This window comes from Haliotis rubra, unplaced genomic scaffold (genome assembly GCF_003918875.1).
Source record: "Haliotis rubra isolate DU_JTF1 unplaced genomic scaffold, ASM391887v1 Scf1461, whole genome shotgun sequence".
NCBI lineage: Eukaryota > Metazoa > Mollusca > Gastropoda > Lepetellida > Haliotidae > Haliotis > Haliotis rubra.
Window position 1 is genome coordinate 109721 of NW_025765405.1, and position 12842 is coordinate 122562.

Sequence of the window (12842 nt, forward strand, 5' to 3'; positions counted from 1 at the left end):
CCACTGGGCTACCCCTAGACTAAAAACTAGTCTCTGAAATGAACATATTTTACTGAAAACGGTTCATAGTAAAATAAAATATAATGAAAAGGAGCCCTGAGACTTTTTTCATTTCAGAAGCTGAGGAAATCTAGACTTGCCACATTTTCTAGACTTGCGTTGGCTTTCTTGGATATATTTGCTTCAGGGTCTGTACGACAGACTAAGCTACCCCCACCGCCATGTGATTGTTTCAGTGAAGCTGAGCAGGCATAATTAATTAAGTATGATTGTTACTGAGCGCTACGTGTCCGAATCCAATTTATGGATTTGTATGTCAACATACATCATAAACATTTTTTCATTAACAGAAGTAGATAAAATAGATATTATCAAAATAATATGGTTCTGATGACATAAAAGCATTTAAAAGTTGTAAGTCATTTTGAAAATGGGAAATATCTAAAAAGGTTAAAACGTCATTCCTAAGTCATTATACAAATGGCAATTTAGAAGGAAGTGGATTTCATCCTCTACATTGCTGTAAAATGGGCATATTCAAACATATTACTAATAATTAGGGGTGATAATAATAAAGATCAGGGACTCCTTTCACGAAGCAACCTTTACTAAGGTTAACCTTAACTCCCATTCATATGTGAATGTCACGGCGAGGATAGGTGAGACATCAATGCTCCAAGCCTCGCGCATATGTTCCGGTTGAACGGTTTCACCAGTCATTTCACAGAGCTTGGAGTTGTGTGTATGCTTCTCTTCCTGTACAAGAATGTCAGTTTAGCGGGAGTATGCATTATTGCATGTATTGTGAAGCTCGCGGAGCATTCGACGATATGGATTTAAGAGGATCAACTGTGAAGGTACGTGAATATTGTTTTACTGAATATTTCGTTGTGTCTGTTAAGGATCCGAGGACACTGATTTGAAACCTAATCTGGGTGATGCCCTCGATTTCGTCCACAATTCCAGGATAATGATAAACACTGATAAACACGGGGCTGTTGACAAGGAACACGTGTCGGAAGACGTGTCGAGTTTTGTAGTAGCTACAGTAGCAGTAGAAGTAGTAGTAGTAGTAGTAGCAGCAGCAGCAGCAGCAGTAGCAGTAGTTGTAGTAGTAGTAGCAGTGGTGGTGATGGTGGTGGTAGTAGTTAGTTTGTGTGTCGTTAAAAGACGCTCTCAGCCATAGTCCAGCTCTATGGCGGCGGTTTGTAAATAACCGAACCTCAACCAGACAATCCAGTGATCAACAGCAGAAGAATCGATCTACGCAATTGGGATGCGATGACGTGTGTCAACCAAGTCTGCGAGCCTGACCACCTGATCCCGTCAGTCGCCTCTTACGACAAGCATGGGTTACTGAAGATCAATTCTGAAAACGATCTTCAAGGGTCAATAGCAATAGTAATGATAGTAGTAGTAGTAGCAGCAGCAGTAGCAGCTGTGGTAGTAGAAGTAGTAGTAGTAGTAGCAGCAGCAGCAGCAGCAGTAGTAGTTGTAGTAGGAGTAGTAGTAGTAGTAGTAGCATTAATTAGGGGTAGTTAGGGATAGGTAATCAAAGCGAAGCATGTATACAGTTAGTCCGTGTGTGTCGTCTGTACAGTGGGCAGTGATTGGGAATTCTACAATGTAGGCCTGTATACAGACAGTCGGTGTGTGTTGTTTGTACAGTGGGCAGTGATTGGGAATTCTACAATGTAGGCCTGTATACAGACAGTCCGTGTGTGTCGTCTGTACAGTGGGCAGTGATTGGGAATTCTACAATGTAGGCCTGTATACAGACAGTCGGTGTGTGTTGTCTGTACAGTGGGCAGTGATTGGGAATTCTACTGTGTAGGCCTGTATAGAGACAGTCGGTGTGTGTTGTTTGTACAGTTGGCAGTGATTGGGAATTCTCCGATGTAGGCCTGTATACAGACAGTCGGTGTGTGTCGTCTGTACAGTGGGTAGTGATTGGGAATTCTACTGTGTAGGCCTGTATATAGACAGTCGGTGTGTGTCGTCTGTACAGTGGGTAGTGATTGGGAATTCTCCCATGTAGGCCTGTATAGAGACAGTCGGTGTGTGTTGTCTGTACAGTTGGCAGTGATTGGGAATTCTACTGTGTATGCCTGTATAGAGACAGTCGGTGTGTGTCGTCTATACAGTAGGTAGTGATTGGGAATTCTACTGTGTATGCCTGTATACAGACAGGCGGTGTGTCTCGTCTGTACAGTGGGTATTGTTTGGGAATTCTACTTTGTAGGTCTGTATATAGACAGTCGGTGTGTGTCGTCTGTACACTGGGTAGTGATTGGGAACTCTATTGTGTAGGCCTGTATACAGACAGTCGGTGTTTGTTGTCTGTACAGTTGGCAGTGATTGGAAATTCTACGATGTAGGCCTGTATACAGACAGTTGGTGTGTGTCCTCTATACAGTGGATAGTGATAGGGAATTCTTCAGTGTAGGCCTGTATACAGACAGTCGTTGTGTTTCGTCTGTACATTGGGTATTGATTGGGAATTCTACTGTGTAGGCCTGTATATAGACAGTCGGTGTGTGTCGTCTGTACAGTGGGCAGTGATTGGGTAAGCGACACCAAACGTATCTGGTTTACACTATGTACTCATGTGTGGATTTGAACCCTGGAATTTGGCGTATGTCTGAAGGGTACAATGGCATGCAACCAACCACATCACCAAGCCGCCTGAACGACAGCTTCATACGGTAGCCTCCTACCGCAATCACTGAGCCTTGTGTAGACCGCGTGTAAGCTATTAGTGATGACCCAATCGTATCCATGAAAAAGGAAAATCAATTTATTCAGGCAAACAAATGCGTCGTTCGTTTGTTTGCTTGTTTGCTTGCTTGCTTGCTTCCCTGCTTGCTTGCTTGTTGGTTGGTTGGTTGGGTTTTTTTTGGGGGGATGGGTGTGTGTGTCTGGGTTTGTTTTGTGTTTTGGGGGTTATTGGGGGTTGGGGTGGGGTGTGTGTGTGTGTGTGTGTGTTGTTTTGTTGGTTGGTTGGTGCCAGATGTGCCACAAAACACACCGACGTTTCGCTCCGCTATATTTACAAGTAACGTAACGTGAAGAGCACGTTTCAACCATATCCACGCACGGTGAAATGTGCTATCGTGAGAAGCTAGGCATTATGTAATATTTTATTCAGTTTGCCTCCCCGCTAACCACATGTGGCTATTAAAGAGAAGCAAAATCTGCTTCGTGTGTGCAGTTTCAATCTTAACGTTGTGGTATGTTCCTTTTGCTTTTCGTCATGTTGCTTGACAGAAATGTGGGCACTAAACCTAGACTTCATTATGATAGAACATCACTTTACCCACCCACCCATACCCAACCCTCCTACCTTACAAAGGAACTTAAAAAGCTAACATTTACTACAACGCCCTTCAAGATCGGTAACTCCATACCCCTCTCACACCATCAAAGCCAAATATATGCAGAAAAAGAAAAGGTAAACATATGCCCTAGTTTCCATTTTTCCTTGTTTTAACCATTTTGTGTTCACTATATATATATTACCTATGAACTGTTTATGAATTGTTTCTAACGTACCACCATTTATTACCATTTAATATTTTTATATATTCTTTCAAACGTCAAAGACGACACGCCTTTATTTCATAGCTTGTCTTATAACTATATTTTCAGGTGTCAATAATTCTTCTTCGTTTACAGCGTTTTTTGTTATATACATTTTACGCCCCGAAATAACATCATGTACAATGCTTTGTTTTAATTTGTAGATATGATCCTTTCCCGAATCATGAGTCAAATTCCCAGAAGAATCTTCAAACATCATTACTGACGACCGTTGGATTATTGAAACCTACTGTGCTACAATCACCTATAACAACACACAGATCAGTCTACATTGTGTCATGATGGGCCATTTCATTTGTGCAAGGAATAGCAAAGTTTTCAAGATTTTTTTATATTTTATTTACTTTCAAGTGTTAATACTGTTTGTATTGTTTCTCAAAGGATTATACAGAAATGGATTACTTCATAAGGTCACCTTCACTAAAAAGGCGATGCAGACTGAGACAACTGAATTAATTAGATATTCAAGGAACACAACAGAACATATTCGAAATTATCAGGATGTTATGTATCCGCAGAGTGAGATAAATATGGACTGTACACAAAGAGATAACGGCAGACTTCTTCCATTCAGACCTGGAGAATCCGGTCGTCTCGAACAGTGGTATCAGTCAATAGATCAATTCTTTTCCATCACCAACACCCAACCTCTCGATCTTCCTGAAGATGATGGACCTAATTTGTATAAAGATTATGATCTGAAGAAGCCAAAAACTTTCACTCTGTCTGATTACGGTAATGAGGAATTCACATTCGAAAACGGAAAGCCTAAATGCTTTAAATCGGGCACATCAAAGGTGCTTGGGAAGGGTTCTAACGTGACCTGTGTTTGTAGCTCAAGTTATGCAGGGAAACATTGTTCTGTGCCAAACATCGTTAAGACTGCCTTGTCCAAATTGTCTCACAGTTATATCATCACCCCAAGAGAAAAGCCACGACGGATTATTCTGGTCATGACATTCAATATGGAGCACCATCTTCTCATGCTTAAGATGCTACAAGTGCATTCAGCCGTGGATCTGTTTGTGATACTGGAATCCAACTATACTGGACATGGAGATCCACGGCCGTTAAGGTTATTACACAATTTGAGAAGAGGATACATGAAGCGATTCCACCACAAGATAATGCACGTCTATCTTGACACCTTTCCAGCTGGTGGACGAGCTAATGGTTGGATTGTTGAAACCTACATCCGTCAGCAACTTGCACCTGCTGTAGAGACTAGAGTCTCAGGGCTCAGAAAAGATGATTTATTCGTATTTATTGACACTGATGAAACACCATCAGTGAACCTCCTGCACTTCCTCAAACTTCACAATGGCTACCCTTTCCCTGTAGGATTTGTTCTTCAAACTTTTATGTTTGGATTCTTTTGGTCAAGCAAAATGCCGACATCGGTTACAGCTGTGAGTAGTATTCAGATGCTAAGAGACGTCTATAAAGGAAGTAGTGATGCAATTCGTGGAAGTAAAGGAGTGATACGACAGCTCCAGAAAGGAAGTCACCCCTGGGGTATGTTTGAAACCTGGCTGATCGGATCACCTGACAACTATGCTGGATGGCATGCATCATGGTTCTCCTCGCCAAGGGAGGTAATCACGAAGCTGAATTCTGCTATTAATGCTGACTTTCCCCGATGGGGAGACTACCCAGAGAAATGCACATTTGCATATGTTGCTACTCTGTTTCGAAAGGGGGAATATTTTGATGGAAAGGTCAAATATGATCCAATTTGTTTTGACGACATTTATGTATTGAAGGACATTTCTTATCTGTTCAAGTATAAAAGATACTTCAATTTTATGTTACAAAATCCAACAGCTAAAGGCGTGATAGTTTAATGTTTCCATCATTTTATCGAAGTCAAAACATTTCGTTATCCATCAGGTGAATGATGGGATAGATAGCACCACACATTGTATAGAATGTTAACAACATTAAACCACAAAATATAAGCGTTTACATTGTAATGTGACAGTTTTAATCCTCTTAGAACACGACTGAATTTGTGTTGCATTGTTCTGTTTAGATTCAGTAGAGGGCAGAGTTGTGCTGGTTGAGTGAGTGAGTGAGTTTTGTCTTTACGCCGCTTTCAGCAATAGTCCATCAATATCAAAATGGAGAACACCAGAAATGGGTTTCACCAATTGCACACATGCGGGGAATCGTGTGCTGGTATTAATTGACATATTTAGCCTGCACGACAAGACTGGTCTAGAAATTCCATGTTACATCTCACAGTGCATCTCATATTACAAGACCACTCGTTCTGTGAAGATTCCTTTTTTACCTGGATACTTAGCCCAGGCCATTTTGGAGGCTCGGCAACTGTTGCAGATTATGAAGAAGGCCACAGGTGAATATTGCCATCACTGACTCTATTCCTGTCAACACTGCTCTTTATATTACATTGCAACTGGATTTGTATTGCCACTATGATTTGTACTGCCTTTGTAATTCCTTGTAGTGATGTATCTGGATGTAAACTTAGATCTTTTCTATGTCATGTGCCATTTAACGGTTTAATATGCCAAAATATGAATATAACGTTATAACTTTCTTTCTCAACTTTCTCAACTGATCACGTTTCAGAGTTTTTCATATTGTGTATAATCTCTTTGGTCACCCAAGATCGCACACCTGACAACTATTTGCATGATGTCGACTATTCTTTAAAAAAAATAATTTAGTTAGACAACAATGAGCAATAGATCAACGTAATGAAGGAAGAACATTGTGTTTACACTAGCATTTTACGACAGAATGTGGGTGTATTCAGTGTGTGCCTTTTTGACAATTCCGCTGTGCAAGATAAAAGTAATTAATCAGTCAGTGTGTTAGCGGTTAATCTTTTGATCAATGTTTGTTCTATTTTAACTCAGCTGACAATTTTTCCTCTTGCTGCATGTCCATGTACATATGTCAAAACATGTAATACATTTGCCACACGAAACCTTAATTTATAATGTTGAGCATTTACTCAAGACACGAGAAATGCTAAATGGGAACCTTTGCTGGGTAACATGAGTGGCGTTACCAATAAATAGACCTCTTATAAATTCATTAACTGACTATCAAGTGAATGATGACAAATAAACAGGTCTAGGCTTATACCATCAAGCATGGGTTACAAGGGGGTAGTAATCGCTATATTGCATGCAATTTTATTTGCCTAAAACCTTATGGGCCGATACTGTTTTGAGGATACGAACGGAACTTCATTGTTGCATAAGACATACATGTAAATACACTGCTGTGTACATAAGTTAAAAACTGTATGTACCTATTTCATTCAGTAACTTTTGTATCAGTGGCAAAGTGGGGTTGATTTAGTTTAGCGATTCAAATAAATCAAATGTGTGTTTTGGATATCATAGGTAAATAGACATCAGTAGAAGATATCAAAGAACTAGTGTACATCCAGTATGTTGACACACAGTTGAACGGGTCCAAGCAAATATACACTTAACCCGGGAACAATGGTCAGTGTGTCAATACAAGTCGGCTCTTTAGGAAAACATGTTCTCGTTCTTTGTTATGTTCCTTAAAAGGTTTATAGAAACTGCTGTTGCTACGTCACAAAAGGTAGACTGGGTGTGACGTGAATGAAGTGAGCCTGAATGCATAGGTGCCATATGCAAGTAGTCTTTGCAAGTAGTCAACTAGATCAGACCAGTTTCAGTTTTCAAATTTTGTTACGACCAATGTTTATAGTTTCAGAATAATCATAACAGTGTGACTATTGTTTAAAAAAATAAAAACACTTGTGTTGTTCATTATTTCGCAACAAAATATCAGGTTTTTCGATGAAAATTTATTCTGATGATACACTCTTCAAAAAAAAAGAAATGCATAAGCCATTCTTAGAAGAATTTATTGCTTTAGTTTAATAGCAATTATTTCATGTTATTTCAAAGGTAAACAGGTGAACATTCACGCATCTATAGACAACCTTTATTGTTGTGTTTCTGTTTACTCGAGTCCACAAGATGGCGTCAAAGTCAGTACTTTCTATGGCCATAATTGACAGCAATTACTGCTCGGCGCCGTCTCGGCACAGACTGGATAAGTCGGCGAAATCGTTCTTGCGGAATTCTTCAGCACTTTCCCTGCAATGCGATGGCCAGTTGTGGAAGTGTCCCAGGTGTGTTTTCACCCTTACGTACACGTCGATCAAGTTCATTCCATTGGTGTTCAATCGGGTTTTGTTCTGGTGATCGGCAGGCCATGGCAAATCATTGACGTTAGAATTGGCAAGGCAGCGGACCGTGAAAAAGTGACTCTACGACACCACCGCAAGCAATTGCGCCGTTGGAAGTCTCTCAAAACAGGGGCGACTACAGGCTTTCTTGGTCGAATCCCAACTTCACGCAATCGATTCCTGACAGTTTGGTCTGAAATTCTTCTCAAGCCAGGAATACGCTGTGCAGTCTCTACGGAGGTCGGCAAGGGTTCAGGCTCATAACGCCGACCTTTCTTCCAAACTTCACGGTTGAGTGGAAAATAAATATCGGCGTCCTGAGACTAGTTTCATTTTGCCAATTAATAAAGGATTACGAGGACAATGAAGGATCAACGAGTTGTTAGATGTGGATAATCCGGATTATGCGGATGAGAGCACACCTAATGAGAAGGCGAGAACAGTTTATATTTTTATCAGTATATTTCCATTTTTGAAGCACTCATCAACAATCTCAGTTGACAGATTTTAGTTTTACAATGATTCACATAAGTTATTGCGTGACATATACATCGCATATCCGATGCGTATTCATGATACATATAGCACACAGAGATTGATCCACAGATTTTAAACCAAATGCAACAGATGGAATGCTGAATCAGCAAACTTTCTCACGGACAGTGTTCCTTGTCTGAGCTGGTGATGAATGTCATCCAGTCGTCGCTCCAAGTCCCTGTATTTCTTCTTCTTGGACGGACGCTTCTGGCCAGCAGCGTACTGGACCAGCTTGTCTTCCGTTTTGGTCTGCTCTCGTGAATATGGGGGACAAGATACTTTGAAGTTATAGAAAAAGTTCACACACAGTATCTCAAACGTTTCTTACAGGTTGGCAAATTCGCATCCAATAAGGGTATATTTGGCGAGCAGGGCGCCACACGATGTTTGTTTCCACACAGATAAGGGTTATAAAATACTGGATAAAAATACTTCGTATGAATTGTTCTAGATATCCATACCAATGCTATATAATGCTAAAAAACTTACATGATGCTGGAAAGCAAAAGTGGGTGTCAAATCTTTGAAATTTGCTATTTTACACAGGTTTTACCAACGTTTGGTTAGCACGAAGTGTGGGTGAGTCTATATTGTTTACAACTATATTCACCACACAAAATGACTGTATTACCCTAATTTACTATTGTTAGGAAATACTAGTATACGGTTCGTCCGGAGGGGAAGGTCGCGGGTTCGATCCCCGACCACGTCATACCAAAAAGACGTTAAAATATGGTACTTGTTGGTCCCTGCCTGGCGCTCGGCCTTAATGGGTACAACAAGGACTCGGAGTCAGTATAATGTGTGTGAGTGGGGTATTCATGCTTCACTGCGACATGGTATCTCAGTGGGCTAGCACTATAAAACCAGCTTGGTTTGGGATAGTACAAGCAGCCGCACATACACATACACACGCATGCACGTCGTCATATGAGTGAAATATTCTCAAGCACGACGTTAAACCCAATTTCACCTCACCTCACCTCACCTCACCTCACCTCACCTCATCCGGCAGGCATATGAACAACGTTTAAAATCTACGTATCATCTGGTTGTCAGATTTACACACGTTTAAAGGGGTGTTAAAATAAACGAACACTCAACTCTGCATTTACATGTATTTCACAAATGAGTAAATCTGGCCATTGTTTTCATGTGTTTTCTAGCATGTGTAACATATGTAAATACTGTGATTGTAGGACACGCATTTCAATACCTTTGAAATCTCGTATGACCAGGGTTAAGTTTGTCATATATTTAGTACACGCGTACATGATTGGTAATGGGTAAAATAAAGTGTTACAAGATAGACACTACTTTAACATGTATTTCAATGGTTCTGTAATATAACTGTCACATCGGGTTCGTTAGCGCGTCCTACCACGTCATAATGCACTGAGATCATTAGAAACAGAAGGCGAAGTGATACCCATGACTGAGCACCACTATTAACGTGCGTGCCTTTCTTGCCATGCAAATGATGTCTGTTTAAAAGGTTTAAATATCGGGTCTCTGGGACAGAGCGATATGTTAGGGAGTGTGTGTGTGTGCATGTGTGTGAGAGGGAGAGGGTGCGGGATGGGGTAGGCCTAGGGTGGGGTGGTGGTGGTGGGGTACTGATAAGCCTTTCTGATCAGTAGGTAATATCGTTTATACTTTTTGTAATGGAAATTACATTATAGCTTAAATAACTGACCTTAGGTACACTTCTTATATATGACATACAAGGAGACACTGCTTATTGCAATAAAACACTGACAGGGGTCTTCACACGGACATGAACCGGTAGGTCCTTAATTTTAGTGCACACTTGTATGAGTTACCCGATTGATCATAGCTGCACACATTTCAATATCTATACTTTCAAAAACGATTATTACAATGTATTAATAATTCCCTGTATAAATTACTGTTGTAAATGAACAAACATGCGCATAGTTGGTATGGCCTCTTTTTGATTTTCAATACAGATATTATCCCATACAGACGTTTTCTCAAATTTCAGTTACCCGACTCACTCACTCACTCACTCACTCACTCACTCACTCACTCACTCACTCACTCACTCACTCACTCACTCACTCACTCACTCACTCACTCACTCACTCACTCACTCACTCACTCACTCACTCACTCACTCACTCACTCACTCACTCACTCACTCACTCACTCACTCACTCACTCACTTACTATTGTTAGGAAATACTAGTATACGGTTCGTCCGGAGGGGAAGGTCGCGGGTTCGATCCCCGACCACGTCATACCAAAAAGACGTTAAAATATGGTACTTGTTGGTCCCTGCCTGGCGCTCGGCCTTAATGGGTACAACAAGGACTCGGAGTCAGTATAATGTGTGTGAGTGGGGTATTCATGCTTCACTGCGACATGGTATCTCAGTGGGCTAGCACTATAAAACCAGCTTGGTTTGGGATAGTACAAGCAGCCGCACATACACATACACACGCATGCACGTCGTCATATGAGTGAAATATTCTCAAGCACGACGTTAAACCCAATTTCACCTCACCTCACCTCACCTCACCTCACCTCACCTCATCCGGCAGGCATATGAACAACGTTTAAAATCTACGTATCATCTGGTTGTCAGATTTACACACGTTTAAAGGGGTGTTAAAATAAACGAACACTCAACTCTGCATTTACATGTATTTCACAAATGAGTAAATCTGGCCATTGTTTTCATGTGTTTTCTAGCATGTGTAACATATGTAAATACTGTGATTGTAGGACACGCATTTCAATACCTTTGAAATCTCGTATGACCAGGGTTAAGTTTGTCATATATTTAGTACACGCGTACATGATTGGTAATGGGTAAATAAAGTGTTACAAGATAGACACTACTTTAACATGTATTTCAATGGTTCTGTAATATAACTGTCACATCGGGTTCGTTAGCGCGTCCTACCACGTCATAATGCACTGAGATCATTAGAAACAGAAGGCGAAGTGATACCCATGACTGAGCACCACTATTAACGTGCGTGCCTTTCTTGCCATGCAAATGATGTCTGTTTTAAAGGTTTAAATATCGGGTCTCTGGGACAGAGCGATATGTTAGGGAGTGTGTGTGTGTGCATGTGTGTGAGAGGAGAGGGTGCGGGATGGGGTAGGCCTAGGGTGGGGTGGTGGTGGTGGGGTACTGATAAGCCTTTCTGATCAGTAGGTAATATCGTTTATACTTTTGTAATGGAAATTACATTATAGCTTAAATAACTGACCTTAGGTACACTTCTTATATAAGACATACAAGGAGACACTGCTTATTTCAATGAAACACTGACAGGGGTCTTCACACGGACATGAACCGGTAGGTCCTTAATTTTAGTGCACACTTGTATGAGTTACCCGATTGATCATAGCTGCACACATTTCAATATCTATACTTTCAAAACGATTATTACAATGTATTAATAATTCCCTGTAGAAATTACTGTTGTAAATGAACAAACATGCGCATAGTTGGTATGGCCTCTTTTTGATTTTCAATACAGATATTATCCCATACGGACGTTTTCTCAAATTTCAGTTACCCGACGGAATATACTCTGTACCCCACTCACTCCATCTGCTGGGTAGCTAGAAAATTCCAGTGACTCACTCACTCACTCACTAAACTTAGAGAACTCAGCAGTTTGGATAATTGTTGAAAGCTCACTACCACTCAGCTCACTGCTCATTTTTTTGTAAACAAAATTTCACTCACTCACCACTCCTCACCTCACCTCTCCCACCTCACTCACCTCACTCCTCACTCACCTCACTCTCCTCACTCCTCACTCCTCACCTCACTCACCTCACTCCTCACCTCACTCCTCACTCACCTCACCTCACCACCTCACCTCCTCACTCCTCCTCACCTCACCTCACCTCACCTCACCTCACTCCTCACTCCTCCTCACTCCACTCACTCACTTACTATTGTTAGGAAATACTAGTATACGGTTCGTCCGGAGGGGAAGGTCGCGGGTTCGATCCCCGACCACGTCATACCAAAAAGACGTTAAAATATGGTACTTGTTGGTCCCTGCCTGGCGCTCGGCCTTAATGGGTACAACAAGGACTCGAATCAGTATAATGTGTGTGAGTGGGCAGCCGCACATACACATACACACGCATGCGTCGTCATATGAGTGAAATATTCTCCAAGCACGACGTTAAACCCAATTTCACCTCACCTCACCTCACCTCACCTCACCTCATCCGGCAGGCATATGAACAACGTTTAAAATCTACGTATCATCTGGTTGTCAGATTTACACACGTTTAAAGGGGTGTTAAAATAAACGAACACTCAACTCTGCATTTACATGTATTTCACAAATGAGTAAATCTGGCCATTGTTTTCATGTGTTTTCTAGCATGTGTAACATATGTAAATGCTGTGATTGTAGGACACGCATTTCAAAACCTTTGAAATCTCGTATGACCAGGGTTAAGTTTGTCATATATTTAGTACACGCGTACATGGTTGGTAATG

General features: G+C 41.1%; 1 protein-coding gene and 1 long non-coding RNA gene across 2 annotated transcripts; one reads left to right on the forward strand and one right to left on the reverse strand.

Moving 5' to 3' along the window:
• The first annotated feature begins 778 nt into the window (after positions 1-778).
• On the forward strand, positions 779-5819 carry LOC124269665 (beta-1,4-mannosyl-glycoprotein 4-beta-N-acetylglucosaminyltransferase-like). Its single transcript, XM_046704703.1, has 2 exons — positions 779-857; positions 3744-5819. Exon 2 carries the CDS (start codon positions 3879-3881, stop codon positions 5442-5444), a length of 1566 nt encoding a protein of 521 aa, XP_046560659.1. The 5' UTR covers positions 779-857; positions 3744-3878; the 3' UTR covers positions 5445-5819.
• A 100-nt stretch (positions 5820-5919) lies between these two features.
• On the reverse strand, positions 5920-6562 carry LOC124269666. The gene is made up of 2 exons (XR_006896565.1): positions 6173-6562; positions 5920-5979 (listed from the first exon to the last, which is right to left on the reverse strand). It is a non-coding gene; the product is annotated as an uncharacterized LOC124269666 (long non-coding RNA).
• Between the last annotated feature and the right edge of the window lie 6280 nt (positions 6563-12842).

Coding starts and splice junctions, on each gene's coding strand:
- LOC124269665 (XM_046704703.1), top strand. CDS start 3,879: ATGATGGGCCATTTCATTTGTGCAAGGAATAGCAAAGTTTTCAAGATT.